The 19,059-nt window shown below is 42.7% G+C and overlaps 1 protein-coding gene across 5 annotated transcripts in view; it reads left to right on the forward strand.

Moving 5' to 3' along the window:
* BTBD9 (BTB domain containing 9) overlaps window positions 1-19,059 on the forward strand; it is a 435,326-nt gene that overhangs the window by 259,245 nt on the left and 157,022 nt on the right. For all 5 annotated transcript variants that reach the window (XM_008262867.4, XM_017345091.3, XM_070074117.1 and 2 more), the window contains one exon: window positions 15,696-15,805. In XM_008262867.4, the coding sequence (XP_008261089.1) occupies window positions 15,696-15,805 (110 nt within the window). The remainder of the gene's footprint in view (window positions 1-15,695; window positions 15,806-19,059) is intronic.

The following is a 19,059-nucleotide window of genomic DNA, read 5'->3' on the forward strand; positions in this document are numbered from 1 at the left end:
ACATCTCCCCCTTTCTTTTGGAGAAAGAGAGAGAGTTGCTAACAAAATCATTCAGTGATTTGAATCTTTCTGCTGAATGGTGTTAATTTGTGGGATTGTCTGGGCATATCCTTGTTTGGACATTTAATTAGTGGAAAACCAGTCCAGAAGATAACATAGCCAAGTAATCTGAGATAACCATTTAAAAACCTGGTAGAAGTAATGGAACAAACAAAGGAATGGAGGAGAAGCAGCAAGATGAAAATGTTAAAGAAAATAAGGAATAAAGAGCTGTAGTTCTCAGGCTGAAATCTCCTGTATTATTGTACTAAGTACCAGACAGTTTTAGTGGTTGTACTCTTGTGACCATAGCAGCTTGGAAGGCCCCAAATCTCAGACTCCCTAAGTTCAGAAAAAATCTCCACTGAAACATTTGCCTTTGTAGTGTATATGTCTTTATGAGCATATGCAGATTGAACACACAGTGCTTCTCACTTCCTTCAGAATAAACTCCACTAGGCGTTGTGGTGCAGTGCGTTAGGCTGCCACTTGGAAAACACCTCCCATATTTCAGTGCTGGTCGGGGTCTCAGCTACTCCACTTCCTATCCAGCTCTCTGCTAATGCTTCTTGGGAAGCAGCACATGATGGCACAGGTGCTTGGGCCCTTGCTACCCATGTGGGTCTCCTGGCTTTGGCTTGGCCCACCCCTGGCTATTCGCAGGCATTTGAGGAACAAACTGGCAGATTATAGAAGATTGCGCTCGCTCTCTTTCATGTAGGTTAATATAAACTTTTTAAAGATACCATTCAAGAAATATTTTTAGAAAAGAGAATATTATCCCACAAAAATGACAGTAAAGGGATTTTCTTTAGTGCGTAAACCCAGGAGTATGAAGAAAGGGTGGGGCTGGTGCTGTGGTCATACCGGGTAAAACCACTGTCTGTGGTGTAGGCATCCCATAGATTTACCAGCTTGAGTCCCAGCTGCTCCACTTCTGATCCAGCTCCCTGCTAATGTGCCTGGGAAAACAGCAGAAGATGGCCCAAGTGCTTGGGCCCCTGCACCTACTAGGGCAACCTGGAGGAAGCTCCTGGCTCCTGACTTCAGATCAGCCCAGCTCCAGCCAGCTGTTATGGCCACTTAGGGAGTGAACCAGCAGATGGGAGATCTCTCTCTTCTTTGGTCTCCCCACCCACACTCTGTAACCCTGCCTTTCAGATAAAATAAACAAATCTTTAAAAAAAGAAAAAGAAAAAGAAAAAGAAAAGGACAAGTGGTGGTGGAAAGTTGCAAGAGTCTTAAAGCTATCAAGCAGAAGAACAAGTGCTTAATGATTTAAGAGGCTCAAGAAAATGAAATCATAAGCTTTTGGGTCCTCAAGGGCTTAGGAATTAAAGGTACAAGGCACCTCTGAGGCTGTGGTGAATGAATGCGTAGGGAAGGGCTGAAGTAAGGAGGACTGCTTAATTATGTGTTTATCAAACAATTAAGAGGTTAATCCTTGGGACTGGCGCTGTGGCGCAGTAGGTTAATCCTATGCCTGCGGCGCCAGCATCCCATGTGGGCGCCAGTTCAAATCCTGGCTGCTCCTCTTCCAATCCACCTCTCTGCTATGGCTTGGGAAAGCAGCAGAAGATGGCCCAAGTCCTTGGGCACCTGCACCCACGTAGGAGACCGTGAAGAAGCTTCTGGCTTCGGATTGGCCTAGCTCCAGCCATTGCAACCATTTGGGGAGTGAACCAGCAGATGGAAGACCTTTCTCTCTGTCTCTACCTCTCACTGTCTGTAACTCTACCTCCCAAATAAATAAATAAAATCTTAAAAAAAGGAGATTAATCCTCTCCTTTCCTTCATTGAACTTCGACTGTTTCACCCCACCCTGATAGAAAACTGGAAGTGTGGTCTCTGAGATAAAGTAGAGTCTCTAAACCAGGGGAGGGAACATGTACAGGTGAGAGAGGTCAGTCCATAGGAGGACTAAGAGGTCATATGCTGAGACCCCCACCTTTCAGTATTACCCCCGGCACAAACATTCCCGCCCTCCTTCACCACTTATTTCTTAGAACTGTGGTAATCGAGCCTGTATCTTCCACACAGGGAATTATAAATACTATTCTAGGTAATACAACCAGACCGAGAAGGAAGAGCTAAGGAATCCGACAGTGTGGTTCTCCTGACAGTTGACTCATTCAGGTAGCCATAAGTGAGGCTAAAAGTTTGCAAGCCTCACTGTATCCTCAGAATTTCCTATTGTGTTTCTAGTTTCCTTCCTGATTCTTCATGACAACCTGACATCTGAGGAAACTATTAAAATAGCAATAAAAGAAAGAATATAAAACTACAGGGATGAAAGCAAACAATGAGAGCATTGCTACCTTCAGACAGATTATAGAGTGTATATCACAACCCTTTGCCAAGAAGAAGAAGCCATAAAAGTGGAACATTTAAAAAATAAGTACAGTTAGAAATTTAAGATCTTAAAGCACAAATGGAAAATTGAGTAGACAGCATAGTTGATAAAGTTGAAGAACTCTCCCAGAAAGAAGAACAGAATGACAAATGATGGCAGAAGACAAAGTATCCAAGTTCATGTCAAGATAAGGAGGTCCAGTCTGAAAAACTAAGTGTCTTATAAAGAAAAATTAGAAAAAATCCAGGAGAGTAAATTAACAAAAGCAACTCAAGACAATTTACCCAGACTGCACTACATGAACTTCCAGATTGCAAGAACCTTCTGAGTACAGAGCCCAGGGGAATAAAATGACCCCAAACTAAGGGAATCTTCATGAAAATTTTAGAATACTAGGGACATAGAGGAAATCTACGTGCTTCCACAGTAGGACATGGTTTATTCCTTTCCTGGGTTTTAAAAATCTTTATATTTTTAAAGAGTCACTCGTTTATTTGAGTGGCAGGGTTGGAGGGAGAGAGATCTTCCATCCACGAGTTCACTCCTCAAGCCAGGAGCCAGAAGATCCATCTGAGTCTCCACTTGGTAGAAGGGCCCAAGCTGGATGAGAAGTGGAGCAACTGGGACTCACAAACTGGTGCTCATATGGTATGCTGGTGTCATAGGTGGTGGCTTAACTTGCTGCACCATGATGCCAGCCCCAAGTGCATCTTTTTTTTTTTTTTTAAATACACATTTCACATGAACATTTTGAAGACACTTCTTGTGTTTTGCTGTCTCTTAGGTTCATATCTACGAGAGAACTTGCTAGAACAGAGGGTGATCCTGTATTTAACTTTTTCAAGAGTTGCCACATTGGTTTCGCAGTTTTTGTTTTTGTTTTTTTAAAGGAATAGGGCTGTGCTGTGGTACAGTGGGTTAAGCTGTGGCTTGCAGTACCAGCATCCCATATGAGCACTGGTTCAAATCCTGGCCTATCCACATCCAGGCCAGCTTGCTGCTAATGCCCTTGGGAAAGCAGCAGAAGATGGCCCCATTCCCTGGGCCCTTGTACCCACATGGGAGACCTGGAAGAAGCTCCTGGTTTTGTCCTGGCCTAACCACAGTCATTGTAGCCGTTTAGAAGGTGAACCAGCAGATAGAACATATCTCTTTTTTTCTCTCTTGGTAACTCTCTTTCAAATAAATGTTAAAGTGAGAAACCAGATAGGTACATTATTGTAATGGCTTCTAAATGGCAAAACTAGAAGTTTGACAGGCGGTAAAACAATACATCCAAAGTTCTGAAGGAAAACTATTTCTAATTTAAATTTCTATAACCAGCGAAACTACCAATAATACATGAAGGTAGATTAAAGATGTTGTCAAAGGATTAAAATTTTTATTTCCCGGAAACCATTTCTTAGGAAGCTCTTGATAGGTGTGCTCTACATCTATGAAAGAGTTACTTCATAGATGAAAGAATAGACCAGGAAAGCAGAAACCATGAGATAGGGGCTGTTTGACACAGGGGAGAAACTAAAGGGATCCCCCCCTTTTTTTTTTTTTGACAGGCAGAGTGGACAGTGAGAGAGAGAGACAGAGAGAAAGGTCTTCCTTTTGCCGTTGGTTCACCCTCCAATGGCCGCCATGGTGGCCGGCACACCGCGCTGATCCGATGGCAGGAGCCAGGTACTTATCCTGGTCTCCCACGGGGTGCAGGGCCCAAGCACTTGGGCCATCCTCCACTGCACTCCCGGGCCACAGCAGAGAGCTGGCCTGGAAGAGGGGCAACCAGGACAGAATCTGGTGCCCCGACCGGGACTAGAACCTGGTGTGCCGGCGCCGCAAGGCGGAGGATTAGCCTAGTGAGCCGCGGCACCGGCCTGAATCCCTTTTATGATGACGAAGGCAGATTCCAGGATGAATCCAGGCACAGAAAGCAACTGGACATAAGGCCTAGGAAGACTTTTTCAAGAAGAAATTGCTAGAAATAATTTATGTGTTAGAATGTCTTGAAGGAGCTTAGTCAACTAAGGGAGAATTGGAGGAAGGAGCTGAGTTAGTATTGAGCTTAGACAAAGCTCGGAAAAGTAAAAATCAACCTATTTATAGTTCTAGCTAGGGAAAATGTTCAGGAAAAGAAGCTACTCCATTGTGTTATGTATGAATAACATTGATATACTGTTAACATCGGATTTGGATCCATCCAAATTATAATGCAGTCTTAATTCTGGGGATGGAAAAACGTGCTTATGGAGAGGAGGAAACTAAAACCTTGTCTGCCCTAGTAGTGGATTGGTCAGTAAAGCCTAAGACCCAAAGATCCAGAATAACATTAGAAGCATGTTGATTATAGATGTGAGATACCCAAAATAATAATTTAAATCAGGTAAACATGGTTGTCTCTAGGGAAGGGAGGAGTAATTTTCATCGTAAATCCTACCGGCTGTTTGATTTTTAAAACTATACACATAAACAACTTTACTTTTTTTTTTAATGTGAAAGAAAAAGAAATAGTTAAGCCAGGCTTCTTTTGTAATGACAAAGCCAAGCACCACAGCAGTAGCGGTGACTGTTAGTAATAGGATAGAATCTTCCTGCTTATTAGAAACACATCCTTTCTCACAAGACACATTTTACTTTATGTCCATCCTTTCATAATTTTCTCTTTTCTTGAATTTCTTGAACAAGTATAAGGACTGACATTTTCTTTTTGAGCGCGGCTTAGCACTAATGCTATGCCAGTAGAGTATAGGTCATGAATGGTTGAGCTTTCAGTAAGCTTTGGGGGAGGAAAGAAACTTGCCAGACCACCCCACCTCCCAGCACGTGGACTGGGGACAAGCTTCAAAATTGAACTTCGGCAGTGCATAGGACACCTTAGCACAGGAAGCATGTGTGTGGAAAAATGTGCCAACTGTTAGGTTTGCATTGTCCCATGTCAGCTCAGCATCTACTGGAAGCAGTAGACTCTAGAATACCGTGGTGCCGCTGAGAGCGGCATGCTGTTTTCTCTTTTACTTGTGTTAAAGTCCTCCTACCACTTGACAGATTTTAGCAGCAAAATCTCTTATACCATTAGTGCTGACATGAGTAATCCTTCATGCTACTTGGAAACTGGAGTATAGGCTTCTACAGCGAAACTGGTCATGCACTTCCAGCTTTCCCAGTCCCTGGGACAGGGCATTATACATATCCACACCAGTGCTGGCACCCAAGACAAAAATATTTCTGTGTATCTTTCTCTTCTTTGTTTGCATTTCTTGCCTGTTGGTGGTGAGCACTGTTCTCAAGTTCTCTGCAGTATTGTTTCTGTTTACTTTGACTATTCTGTCTCTTGTTGACAGTTTTTTTTTTTACATAATTATACAGATGTTGCACTACATGCTAAATAAAAGTCTGAATTTTTTTTTCTCCCCTGATTCATTCTCTATGCAGAGGACCAAAATTTCCCAGGGGAGAAAGGAGGGTCCCTGCAATTTTCTCTGTGCATTGAAGCAGCCTGTAGGATAGTGTGTGATGTATGTGAGATTTTTATGGATTGAGCTTCTTTTCCTCAAATACATTCCAGTCAATTCTCTGAGGAGCTATTGCCTGTAATACAGGTTTCTTTACTTAGCTTGTAAAGAACACAGAGGCTTCCAGGGCCATATGTTCTGTTGAACTTTGAAATCTCTAGCCTGAAGAAGAACCTGTGTTACTATCATACACTATGCTATATGTTATGTACCATATTACTATTTCATATATGAACCTGTGTTACAGTCAGTTTGAGTGTGTGGGGTATGGGTTTTCCATGAAGGGCACTGATGCATACAAAGACTGCACATACAATGTGTTTAGAAGCTGTTAGCTTTTAATTCCAGTGTCAGTTCTCAGGAGTCTAGAGTGAAGATAAGTGATTTCCTTATTCCCTATGCTCTCTCTATTATTTCCTTGATTTTGATGCTTAGTTTTCACTTCTGAATTTCAGACTGTCTTGGGCAATCCCTCTCATTTCTCAGACTGTCTAATGTTTACATCCTTAGAAAGAGTCTTAGATTTTTCTTTGGAGCAAGATAAATTGTTTTCCTTCTATTTGCCTCTCTTCCTCCTCTGTTTAATACTCTACTCTAAATGGAAAAAAAAAAAAACACAGAAAAATAGTCTCTCTAACCCTTAAAATTTTGTTACAATAAGTGCTATATACCCACCATGGCCTTAGGTTAAAAAAAGAGAAACTTTCCTTACCCACCATGGTCCTAAAGCATAGGTGTTACAGGTCATAGCCACTAAATGAGTTCTTACAGATTCATAGGGAAACTAACAAATTTAATTTTCTTCTGCTTTTTCTCTAGTGCACAATTCCATTAGACTCATTTGTCTACATTCGTGGGAGTGCATAGCCTATTGGATAAACCGAAAAAGATAATGCAGCCATTTTAAAGATAAAACTAGTGAAATTCTCTCCCCCGCCCCCAGCATCCTGGACTAGGAGAAAAGTTAATGAAAAAATGCAAATGTTGAACTTTGGGTAATTTAGTTCTATTTCTTAAAATATACTTTGTGTTGATTTCAAATGTTTTATTGAGTAATAAAATTGGTGAACATTATTCCCACATAGGAATTGGTTCACATTAACACATAACAGAGACAGAAGAAGGGACTGGTTTATTCATCTGCTCTCCCTCTCCCCTCTCTCCCTTTTTCTCTCTGTTCCCCGTTCTCCCCCTCTCTCCCTTATTCAGTTTCCATTTAGTATTCTCCACCTCCCGTTTTTCCTCTCTATAATCCCTGGACAATTACAACCTGAAAAAAAAGGAAAGATAAAAAGAAAACTAAACTATGAGATAAATAAGACATTTTTCCCCATGAAATTCAAATCAGTTCCTCCTTCCTGATCCTGAGAAGCCTGCATAATTAGATTTTTTGCCTATATCCTGCTAAATATCTATGGTACGTGTGCTACATCTATACCTCAGACTCACTGACATTATAGCCATGTTCTTAGAGCTAATTGTGCCTTTCCACTTGACCTTTCTTTTCTTCTGACAATTTAGCAAGTTTATCTATCAAGTTGTATGCTAAATAAATCACTTACCGACTGGTGGGTAGTTACATGATTTTTCACTTGGGTTTGTCTTCTTTGAATCTCAGTTTCATGGGGGAAGGATTTTATCTGTGCCTGACCCTGGACTCCAGCACCCAGCAGCAATAGCTGTGCATAGTAAAAGCTCAGTTTACTCAGTGCTTATTTGGGTGGGGGCAAAGAAGGGAGTCACTTCTCCCTTACTTATGTTTATTTATTAATTTATTTATTTGGTCTTGGAAACAAGAGTGGTTCTCGGGGAGGACTTTGAAAGTTCATGTATGATGGCGCCGCGGCTCACTAGGCTAATCCTCCGCCTTGTGGCGCCGGCACACCGGGTTCTAGTCCCGGTAGGGGCACCGGATTCTGTCCCGGTTGCCCCTCTTCCAGGCCAGCTCTCTGCTGTGGCCAGGGAGTGCAGTGGAGGATGGCCCAAGTCCTTGGGCCCTGCACCCCGTGGGAGACCAGGATAAGTACCTGGCTCCTGCCATCGGATCAGCATGGTGCGCCGGCCATTGGAGGGTGAACCAACGGCAAAGGAAGACCTTTCTGTCTCTCTCTCACTGTCCACTCTGCCTGTCAAAAAAATAAATAAACAAACTAAAAAAAAAAAAGAAAGAAAAGTAATTTTAGGCCAGCACTGTGGCTCAATAAGCTAATCCTCCGCCTTGCGGCGCCGGCACACCAGGTTCTAGTCCCGGTAGGGGCACCGGATTCTGTCCCGGTTGCCCCTCTTCCAGGCCAGCTCTCTTCTGTGGCCAGGGAGTGCAGTGGAGGATGGCCCAAGTGCTTGGGCCCTGCACCCCATGGGAGACCAGGATAAGCACCTGGCTCCTGCCTTCGGATAGGCGCGTGGTGCCCTGGTCGTGGTGGCCATTGGAGGGTGAACCAACGGCAAAGGAAGACCTTTCTCTCTGTCTCTCTCTCTCTCACTGTCCACTCTGTCAAAAAATAAAAATTAAAAAAAAAAAAAAGAAAGTTCATGTGGCTGGCTGGCACCATGGTAAACTGGGTTAATGCTCTGCCTTGGTGCCTGGCATCCCATATGGGCGCCAGTTCTAGTCTCGGCTTCTCCTCTTCCAGATCGGTGCAGCTCTGGCTGTTGTGGCCATTTGGGGAGTGAGCCAATGGGAGGAAGACCTTTCTCCCTATCTCTCTCTCTCTCACTGTCTGTAACTCTACCTGTCAAATAAATAAATAAATAATCTTTTTTTTTTTTTTTTAAAGAAAGTGCATGTGGCTACATTCAGTGTTTCAAGATTAAGCTACTGTTAGTGAATTGGTGATAAGCTGTTCTGTCTTCCTCTCTACTGCTACTACAGTGTGGAGCCCGAGACTGAGAGAAGTTAAAGAAACTACTCCAAATTTTATATCCAGTGATTATAAAGCTCTGACTAAATCCTGGAATTTTTTTTTTAATGTTTATTTACTTCATTTCATCTGCTTAATAAACAGATGGAGAGAACAAGCGAGAGAGAGGAATCTTCCATCTGCTGGATCACTCTGTAAATGTCTACAACAGCCAGGGCTGGCCTGACGAGGCCAGGCAGGCCTAGAACTCCATCTATGTCTTTCCCATGGGTGGCAGGGGCCCTAGTAATTGTGCCATCATCTACTAGCTCCCAGGATGTGCTAGCAGGATGCTCAATCAGAAGTGGAGTAGCCAGGACTCCAGTGTGGAATGCTGTTGTCCCAACTGGCAGCCCCATAATGTCCATTGTGGTCCTTTTTTTTTTTTTTTTTTAAACTCAGTCATATAGTTTGATGCTTTTTGGTCTTTTCTTCTGAACTACAGTGTAAACTTCTCCAGATCAAGATTTATGTCCTGTCTTTCTGGCCAGTTTCTCACAGGGTTTAGTATAATTTCTTATACCTACTAGGTATTTATTAAATCTTGATTAATAGCAAAAGTTTACCCATTATATCTGTAAGGGCTTTTGACTAGCAAAAATGTAAACAGAAATTTAAGTGAATAAAAAATTTTGTGATCTTATGTCATATTCATAGATTTATATAACTATTACAATTGAGTTATTTTATGGTATTAATTACAAGTATACCTTAATAAGGTGAAAGTGTGTTATGACAAGTTTTAATTTTTGCATATTTGGGAAAATGTAAAGCCTGCTGTTCAGCATCACTAGCCTGCCCATCCCAGCAAATAAGAAACAACAGATAACTGTCTCTAGTGTTGGGCGTTCTGTTTTGGTTAGCACTAGGGTGTGATGTTTTAGTAGTTATTTTTATCCATCTCATCCCTTCCATGTACTTGATTGTCTATAGCATCAATTTTCTCTAAACTACTTGTTTTGATTGCTCTTCAGGTTGAATTGTGGAGGTGTAGGAACACAGTGCTCCCTCTGCAGGGCTGATGGTTAGACAGCATCCGGGCAACTCCAGGAGTAGCCCCTGCTTAGGCTAAGTGCATGCAGTGTTTAACCTTTCAGTAATTCTTCCTCTCCCACATAAGCAAATGCTGCAGGGACCCTGTGCTGAAGTCAGTAGAGGAGAATCTATAGCTCCACAGATCAGCCAGAGGGAAGGGTTTCTAAGAGTAACAAATCTTTTCTGTTCCAACATGCTTTTTCTAGAAGCTTTTTGTCATTCTGGCAATAAATTGTTTTCTACTCGCTGCCTTAGCAACGAGACCAAAGTCACTCCCCCTGCAGGCTGAGGTTTGATTATAAGAGTACTAACATTATATCGAGAACCAAAAGAAAATATCACTCTGGGGAAACCCACAGACATTACCTGCTTCTCAGGATAGAGAAGTACTTACATAAATTCTTAGCATCTTCTTGAAGGGAAAGGTCAAATAGAAAATGCTGGAAATGCTGAATCCAGGCCCCCAGTGGTCCCCAGTCTCTAGTAAATGCTGTAGCTGAAGTTCTCAGATGCATGCCTTTGGCCACAACAAAGGATGATTTTCTCCATGGTGACTTGGAGGAAGAGCCAAAATGTGAAGAATCACTTCCTATACACCAGACTTAGGCTGACTCCAGTTTTCAGTGTTCTTTGTTTAACCCAAGAATATATAGTTCAATTTGAGAGTAAATCTTTATTTACCAAAGAATATAATTCTGATAGATTTTGACTTTAACTGATCCCTTGGGACCTCATTTAGACATTTCTTACCCTATTCAATTTTATCTTGTAATAAAAAGTGCACAGTACATAACAGTGCATAACAAAGGCAAGGTTAAGATGAACTATGACCAGAGTGGGCTTGTGGTCCACTGAAGCTAAAGGCTGCGGAACACCAGGGGCTTAGAGTGGGAATGTGCAAGTTGCTGTTTTTCTGTATTTTCTTTAGTATATTAAAATGTATTATATATGATATAGAAATTAAATCTGGTAGCATCCTGACATGAAATGATAGAAAGATAGATTAAGAATATGAATTTACACCTTCCCAGAACCAGCATTGACTGCAATGTAATCTCCAAAGCAGAATTCCTCTGGTCATAATGCTGTGATAGCTCTCTGTAAGGAGATGGTATTTTTCTTAACCCATATGTTCCATCATCCTATATACACCTATAAAGACTTAAATTGAGCAATATTACTTATGATGACTTTTAAATAAATATTATTTGTTAAAATATTCACAAAGTTAAAAACTTGGATCTTAATGGGTTAATAAATTAGAACTCCTAACTTCCAGGGTTTGCACACAATGAAAACTTTGCAGTGGATGTGGGGAGCTGGACCACGTGGCCCTGGCCAGTCTCTCTAGATTCACCTTCTCTGCCAAGGAGGGAATCTTATATGGGGGAGAGAGAGGTACAAATTTAAATTATCAGTCCAAATACTGGAAACAAATTCTTCCCTTTTTCCTTCATGCATGGTTGAGACAAGTCAAGAACATTTTTTAAAGACTAGGAAGGGGCTCCAAACCGGAAATCCATAGAACCAGGAAACCTGTGTTCTGAATGTAGCTTGCTTCCTGTGGTGCCCTAAGAGGAAGGGCCAGGGGGCCAGTGCTGTGGCATGTCAGGTTGAGCCACCATCTGCAGTGCTGGTGTCTGGTATGGGTGCTGGTTCAGTTCCTGGCTGCTGGGACTTCACATTCACCTCCCTGCTATTGCACCTTGGAAAGCAGCAGAAAATGACGCAAGTGCTTGGGCCCCTGCACCTACTTGAGAGACCTGGAAGAAGTACTTGGTTCCTGGCTGCAGTCTGGCCCAGCCCCTGCCATTGTGGCCATTTGGAGAGTGAATTAGTGGATGGAGGATCTTTTTCTCTATCTTTCTCCCTCTCTAATTCTGCCTTTCAAATAAATAAATGAATCTTAAAAAAAGGGGGGGGGGGGATCCTGCCTGTGTTCTTGAAGTCTACCCCTTCACATGGATATACCACTTTAACCTCCAGAGTCCAGTCATCTAGCATCTCAAACGCCAAACAAGAAATTGTGCTTCCAACAGTCTACTCTGAATTTCTGTCTAATGAGATCCAAGTATGGCATTATATTTGTAAAATACTTATCTCACTTTAATATCCTATGCAGTTTGTATTATTGACCTTGTTTTATAGAGGAGGGAACTAAGGTTCAAAATTTTTACACCGTTTTTTTTTTTCCCTAAGTGGTATTCTTAATTCATAGAAGGAGCTGGTCTACAAGGCTGGTTCTGCTGGATTCTGAAGCCAGAATTGCTCCAGAGGTCTATAGTGCTTTTCAGATGAGTGTGTTCTCCTTGGAGGGAGTAGGCTTCATTTTGCTAGAGAAGGCAGAACCTCTTCCACCATAGTCTTACAGCTCCCAGGAACTTCTGTTCTGAAGCATCCTGTTGTGCACCGTGCTTGGGGTCCGGTGTCTGTTAGCCACTTGAAGACAGCCAACATGGGAAGGGAGGCGCTGTCTGGAAACATCCTCATCAGAGATTGCCAGTCTGTTGCAGCCTTCCTCAGCGCTATTTAAGTTTCAGTCATCTTCCAGCTGTCTGAGCAGCTGCCAAGGACCTCAGAGAACAAGGGACAGTGGTTCTGTGTTCAGCAGTGCTCCTCTCTGTGTGCTGATGAAGTCATTGGCTGCCTCTATCTGGTTCTCGGGTTAAGTCAGAGTCTGGGCGTTAGAGAGATGATGCTCAAAAGAAAAAAAAAAAAAAAAAAGCTTTACCTGTCTCCTGAATCAGAGAAAATGTATATCTACCTCTCCTGTTTCTGTGTTACGACACCAAACCAAGTTTTGTTTTGTTTTTTGAAGAAAGTGGAAAGAGAGATAGGACTCTCTCCCATCTCTGTCCCTTGGATTTTCATTTACCTAGACGGTATTGACTTCTGTCCTCCCTTTGGGATGCCCCCATTGTGAGCCACATGGAAATGTGCTCAGGTGCCTGGACCGCTCCCTCCTTCTTCCTGCTCATCTGTTATAGGACCCTCCTGCCCTGAGCTACGCAGGGCCTCTGAATTCTTCACACACCATTGCAGGTCACTGAAGGCCAGCCACCAGCTGAAGCCTTTTGCCACCCCTGATCTAGATCTTCAGTCCAGGGAATAGTCCAGGCATTTACAACTTCTTGCTTGAGAAGAAGGAACATGGTTTGTTTCTTTTGATATTACTAATTTTTTCAGATGTGTAATTGAGTAAGGACTTATGCCAGTTTTGTAAATTATGCTATAATTTTTAGAGACTTAGAAAGCATTGTAGAACTAGAATAATTAAACTTGTTATGAGCATTACAAATAACAGGCTAATCAAGAAGTGTGATGTACAGTGGTGAATTGCTAATTTGACCTCAGGATTATGCAGCAGAGATAACATTATCTTCATTTATATGGTACTGTTTATCTGGAGGCATCTCGGTGCTTTTCCAGTCATATATATTATTTGGTTTGTTATCACAAACACTATCATTAAGGCTGTAAAATGTATTCCAGTACAACTTTCTATTTTCAGTTGCTTATAACTGTGGGGTGAAGGAGAGGAAGGTTGCATATTTTCTTCCATTGCTGACATTTGCACCAGATAAAATTTATGAAATGACTATTATCTGAGCTTGGAGGAGAGAGAATAGTACAGCATTGCCTTTGGTCAGCCTAGACTGTACTAACCTTAGGAAATGACAATAGGGAAAGGCTGTCTTTGTCGCTTCCTGGCTCTTCTACAGTACACAGTTGAAGAGTCTCCTAAAGACTTGACCTAGGGAATAGGAAAGTGATCTGATCAAATTCCACCGAACCACTTTCTCTGCAAGGTTGCAGACAGCAGCGCTCAGGCTGACACGGCCATGTGCGGTTGAAAATGCTATGCTGGTTGAGTTCCTGTGGTTTAAAGAAATGTACAAAATTAGATTCAGACCAAGGTGCCAGGTTTAACACACTCTTTCCGTTCCAGAAAGGACTGGGGAGACTTTTTGTCACCTCCAACCATAAAGGACAGTAAAATCTGTGCTATGCAGACCATTAAGAAGCCTTTTTTTTTTTTTTTTTTTTTTTTTGACACAGTGGACAGTGAGAGAGAGAGACAGAGAGAAAGGTCTTCCTTTGCCGTTGGTTCACCCTCCAGTCGTGGCCAGCACCCTGCGGCCGGCGCACCGCGCTGATCTGATGGCAGGAGCCAGGTACTTATCCTGGTCTCCCATGGGGTGCAGGGCCCAAGGACTTGGGCCATCCTCCGCTGCACTCCCTGGCCACAGCAGAGAGCTGGCCTGGAAGAGGGACAGAATCTGGTGCCCCGACCGGGACTAGAACCCGGTGTGCCGGCGCCGCAAGGCGGAGGATTAGCCTAGTGAGCCGTGGCACCGGCCAAGAACCCATTTTAAATGAACCCACCCACCCAAACCTGGTAAAACCAGCACCTTCTCTTTACCTTGAGGGCTGAAGAGGTCAGGGCCAACCTCCTGCTTACCTGGAGGGCTCTGGTAAGTGTGGCAGCTGTCCTGATTCTCAATACCAGGAGATGGCATTGATGTCGGTTATGAAGATGAGCGATCAGCTTGCGTCAAGGAGCAGATGGCTAAATGAGGTGCACAGGGATTGCCTTGAGATTCAGGCTTGAAGAAACAAGCGGGGAAATAGCCTCTGACATAAAAACCCCAAATATAGTCTCCTTAATGTGAGTTTTTAGAATCGGCATTTGTATTGTACAGTTAACTTGGAGTGATGAGAAATGGAAGGAAATTACTGAGTTAGTGAGCAGCGATTAACTCAGAAGTAAAATTATATCATCGAAATTGGAGGTTGTTTTACACAGCAGAGGGGAGGAGATTACTAAAACCTTGCCCAATCTGTCATATTCTAATTGGAATCTGTTCACGTAATATGCCCCCTGCTTCAGAGTGCATAGTTCACAATTTGGAATAGTATTATCAGCTAATACAGCAATTTTTCCTGGTTCTTCCTTTGAATTCCAGTAGGACAGTGTGTAGCACGTTCCCCGGGGAATTGTGTGCCACACAGAAGAGTGAGTTTGTCTGTTCATTAACCTGTGAACTGTCAGGTCCCTTTGGAGAGGGAAGAGAGCAAGTCACTGTAAGGTTAATGCTTGTTTGTTGGAGACGAAGCCTGCAGGGAGACAGGGAGGGTGACCAGGCCAAGATGCTCAGGACCTGCCTGGAAACTGTGCACTGTGTGCAGATGCCGGATGCCTGTGGCCAGGAGGGAGGCTGCAGGGCAGGCTGGGCCATCTCTGTGGAGTACCTCCTCTGGTCAGGAGAAGGCTTCCCCGCAGCCATGTCGGGGGCTGGCGTAAGTATATAGGGTTAACTTCCCTATTAAGTAAAAAAAAAAAAAAAAAAAAACAAACTGTGAATGGCTTTCAGTAGTTTATGTGGATTTTTTCTTTTAAACTGGAAAGGAATATTGATTTCATGCATTTGTCTCCAATGGATAAAATCTTTCATTGAATTAGAAATCATTTTATTTTGCCTGTATTTATGCACGTGTGCACAGGTGCCTTCCTAGCCATAAGGTGAAAGCAGTTGTTAGTTGTGTCTCGTGAACGTATTCATATAATTCTGCTGACATTCAAGGATTGAACTCGGTAGTATCTAGGTAGATTTTCTAGGTAAATCGGGTCTCCGTTCTATTTAATTCTCTGGGAAGTGACATCTCCCTAATTTTGCTGTAATCATGTAGGCTCAGTTGGAGCTAAGCAAAAGGAGCAGACACAGGGTCTGAAGTCACATTTGAAGTCTCCATTAGTCTACATCCTGGCATACTGTATGATTAAATATTGTACCTTTTTCTGTCATCCTTGGATTCATTGTGGTAGAAGCTCATTTCCAACAGACTTTCTTTTCTTTTCACCCTCAGGTATATTCGAATAGTTGGGACTCACAATACAGTGAACAAGATTTTTCACATTGTGGCTTTTGAATGCATGTTTACAAACAAAACCTTCACTCTGGAGAAGGGGCTGATAGGTGAGTATTACAATTATATTTTTGTGTATACACTTAGATATTTTGTCTTCAGATTCTATTACCCCTTTAATTGATCTTAATCAGCTCCCATTAAGGACTTCAATTGTCTGAATGATTTATTGACTGAGTTACAAAGGGGATGGATAGCATTTTTAGAAGCTGTTAAGATAATAATTCCAGTAAACTTAAAAGAATATAATTGATGTACTAGTAGTTATATTTTGATGATTCCTTGAGATTTGCTGTGTAGGGAATGCTTTCATCCCAAAGGCTGTTCTGTATTTAATGGTCGGTGAGATTGGGGAGGACGCCTGTATAACATTGATCAGACACTCACACTTTCCAAGCCTAGGCAGGTATTTTGGGCTTTGATTTCTTAGCTGTGGTGTTACTAGCTGTGGGAGTATCTTCTTTTCATGGACGTGTCAGTCCATATTTGCCCTGCTTAGCTAGGTTCTCTTCAAGGAAGTGCCTGCCCATAATTTAAATAAGACCAGAGTGACTGGTTGTCATTGCCAGAGACTAGTTACTGGGTGAGAAATACTGCCTGATCTCATCTTGGTTTAGTTGTTTGTATGGTTGGTTTCTGCTGGGTTTTGGTTTTGCTTTTGGTTCAGACTGGGTATTGTGTACAGTCCATCCTAGGTCTTGCCATTCAAGATACCATGGATGGCTTTTCCCCTCCAGACTTGCTGCCTTTCCCATGCACACTGGTTTATTTCTTACCTCCTGGAAAGATCATAGTTAGACCAATTAGCTCCTCTAGTTTCTCCTTTTGCTGTAGCTTCCTATGAAAAATGACTCCATATGTTCAGGTGCAGGTGGAAGCATGAAATGCCCCTGCTTTGCAGCACCTAAAATAGAACTCTGTGTTTACAAAGGGACTCGTTTCTGCTGTTCGTCTCAAGTCCTGTTCATGTTGACCTGTGTCCTAAAAGCATGGTAATGACTAAAATAGGAAATATGAGTGTAACTTGCAAATGTTCACTAGTTCTATGAGTGGCCATAGCGTAAATTTTCCTAGCACCTGCTATGTCCTAAACATAATCTTCTAGTTATAGAAATTCTGGAGAGTAATAATTATAAAGTAGCAGGAGTTGGAATTTCTTCAATGTATAGAGAGTTTTGGGAATTCAGTTAAAATAATTTTGTTTTTAACTGTTATGAATATCATTTTTAATGTTAAATGTAGATGTTAATAGTTTTTGTGACTTTCAAATAATTTAAAAGTTAACAAATTTGAAGCATTGCCTGTTTCTGTCTTCTTTTAATTCTGTAGGCTGCATAGAATTGTGGTGACGGGGGCTGGGGGGAGGACACTCTGTACCTGCTGCCTACCACAAGCCTCACAGTGTGTGTGACTGAAGTTAGGATCCCTCCTAGCCACAGATGTGTAGCGTTTGGTGGCTCACTTCATCCCCATGCACTGCAGATTTGAACATGCCTCATAGAAGGCGCCATCTGCTGAACTCGCGCCCTCTTCCTTATCGGAGGAAGAACGGGTTTGTGGACCCTGTAATTATCAAAGAAACAGTCCTCTCTGGTGTGAGAGGCCATTATCAGATTGCAGCTTAGGATCAGTTGTAATGAGGGATGCTGTTATTGGCCTGCATGTTTTGTCCAAACTGAAGTAGTCAGCATTATCGGAAGCCATGGTAGTCTCAGGCATGTCAGGGAACGGAAGGAGATTGCAGAGATGGGGAGGTCGTTCTGGTTGTCTGGTCAGCCGCTCTTCTTCAGGCCCTTTTCTCTGATACTCACAAGTTTGACTTCAGAGAGCACTGCTGTCACCTGCCTGTCATTGTCCCTCAGCATTGTGGGAGCAGTGGTGCAAGTGGGCAGATGTGTGTCTGCCTGTGGTGGGATCCCTTCCAGCCTCCCTCCAGACCGTCTTCACAGTTCAGAGCTGCCCCAGGCAGGGAGGTGGTCTGCGTCCCAAGGGCCTTCAGGGGGGTTTCCTGTCTTCTGTTTGGCTTACAGAGGCATTTGAGATGGCAACATCCACCTTTCCATCTTGATTATCTCAGGTGTGTTTAGCTGGCTGCCCTCCTAGGGACCTCCCAGAGGGGAGTGACCCTCTAGTGGGGACACAGAATCTCCTAAGTTTATTTCAAAATTGTAGGCGCTTAATTCTTGCTCCTTCCTGGATGCAGTGAAAATATATATTCCTCTCCTGAGAACAACAGATGAAAACTCCAGATTTTTGTGAGAGAAAAATGAGAGAGTAAGATAATATCACCATGAATAGTAGAGTATTGAAACCTACTTTTGTATTTCTAGGTTCAGAACTTCTTTTTTTCACAATTCTTATTCCTTTCACAGTTCAGGTCACTCTGGTTATTATTCTATAGGCCTTAAAATGATTTTTGAAACATTTATATTTTTTGAAAATCAGAATTTAATGTTATTACTTAAAATCTATAATAATGCCAGGAAAATAACATAAATAACCTATATAATATTTGAGTGTTATTTTCCCACCAGAGGACTTCTTTCTTCTTAAAAAATAAAACTATTGCAGAGGCAGCATGAGACAGAGATGGGAGTGGGGGGAAGGGCAGGAAGAACTCTCCTGTCCCCAGATGTCTGCATTGGCCAGGGCTGGGCCAGCCTGACTCTGGGAGCCAAGAACTTATTGTAGGTTTCCCATGGGAGTGGCAGGAACCCAGTTACTTAAGCCATCGCTGTACCTCCCAAGCTCAGCATAAGCAGGAAGCTGGAGTTAGGAGCCAGGGCTACATATGGAACCTTGGTACTCCAATGTGGGATGCAGGCTTCTTAACCTCGAAGCCAAATATCCACTGCTCTTCTCCATTTTTGACGAGAGCACGTCATTCCTCATGATGCTTCACTTGCACAGATTCATGGCAAGACTTTCAAGTTCTCTAGATTTGAACTTCTCTGAGAGTGGGCCCCAGCTCTACCACACTGCCCAGAGCTGGGCACCTCTCCCACCTTTTCTGCCATATCCACAGCTGGTTGCTTCTGGACTTGCTAGGATGTACTCTGTGCTGGGAGAGCTGGCCTGTCATGACTGTCTCCTCTGTCAGGAGGCATTTATAGGAAACTTTAACCTGACTTACAAGTGAGGTGTGGAAAGGGTGGTTAGAACAGATGTGACTGCTATTTTATAAGCAGTCAACCTCCCAAAGAATTGTGTGTGTTTGCCTTGGCACTTCACTTTATGACCTGTGCACAGCATTTGCCAAGTTCTTCTGCTTTTTCATAATAATTGCCAAATCTTCCTTTTCATT

This window comes from Oryctolagus cuniculus, chromosome 5, assembly GCF_964237555.1.
Source record: "Oryctolagus cuniculus chromosome 5, mOryCun1.1, whole genome shotgun sequence".
NCBI classification, from domain to species: Eukaryota; Metazoa; Chordata; class Mammalia; order Lagomorpha; family Leporidae; genus Oryctolagus; species Oryctolagus cuniculus.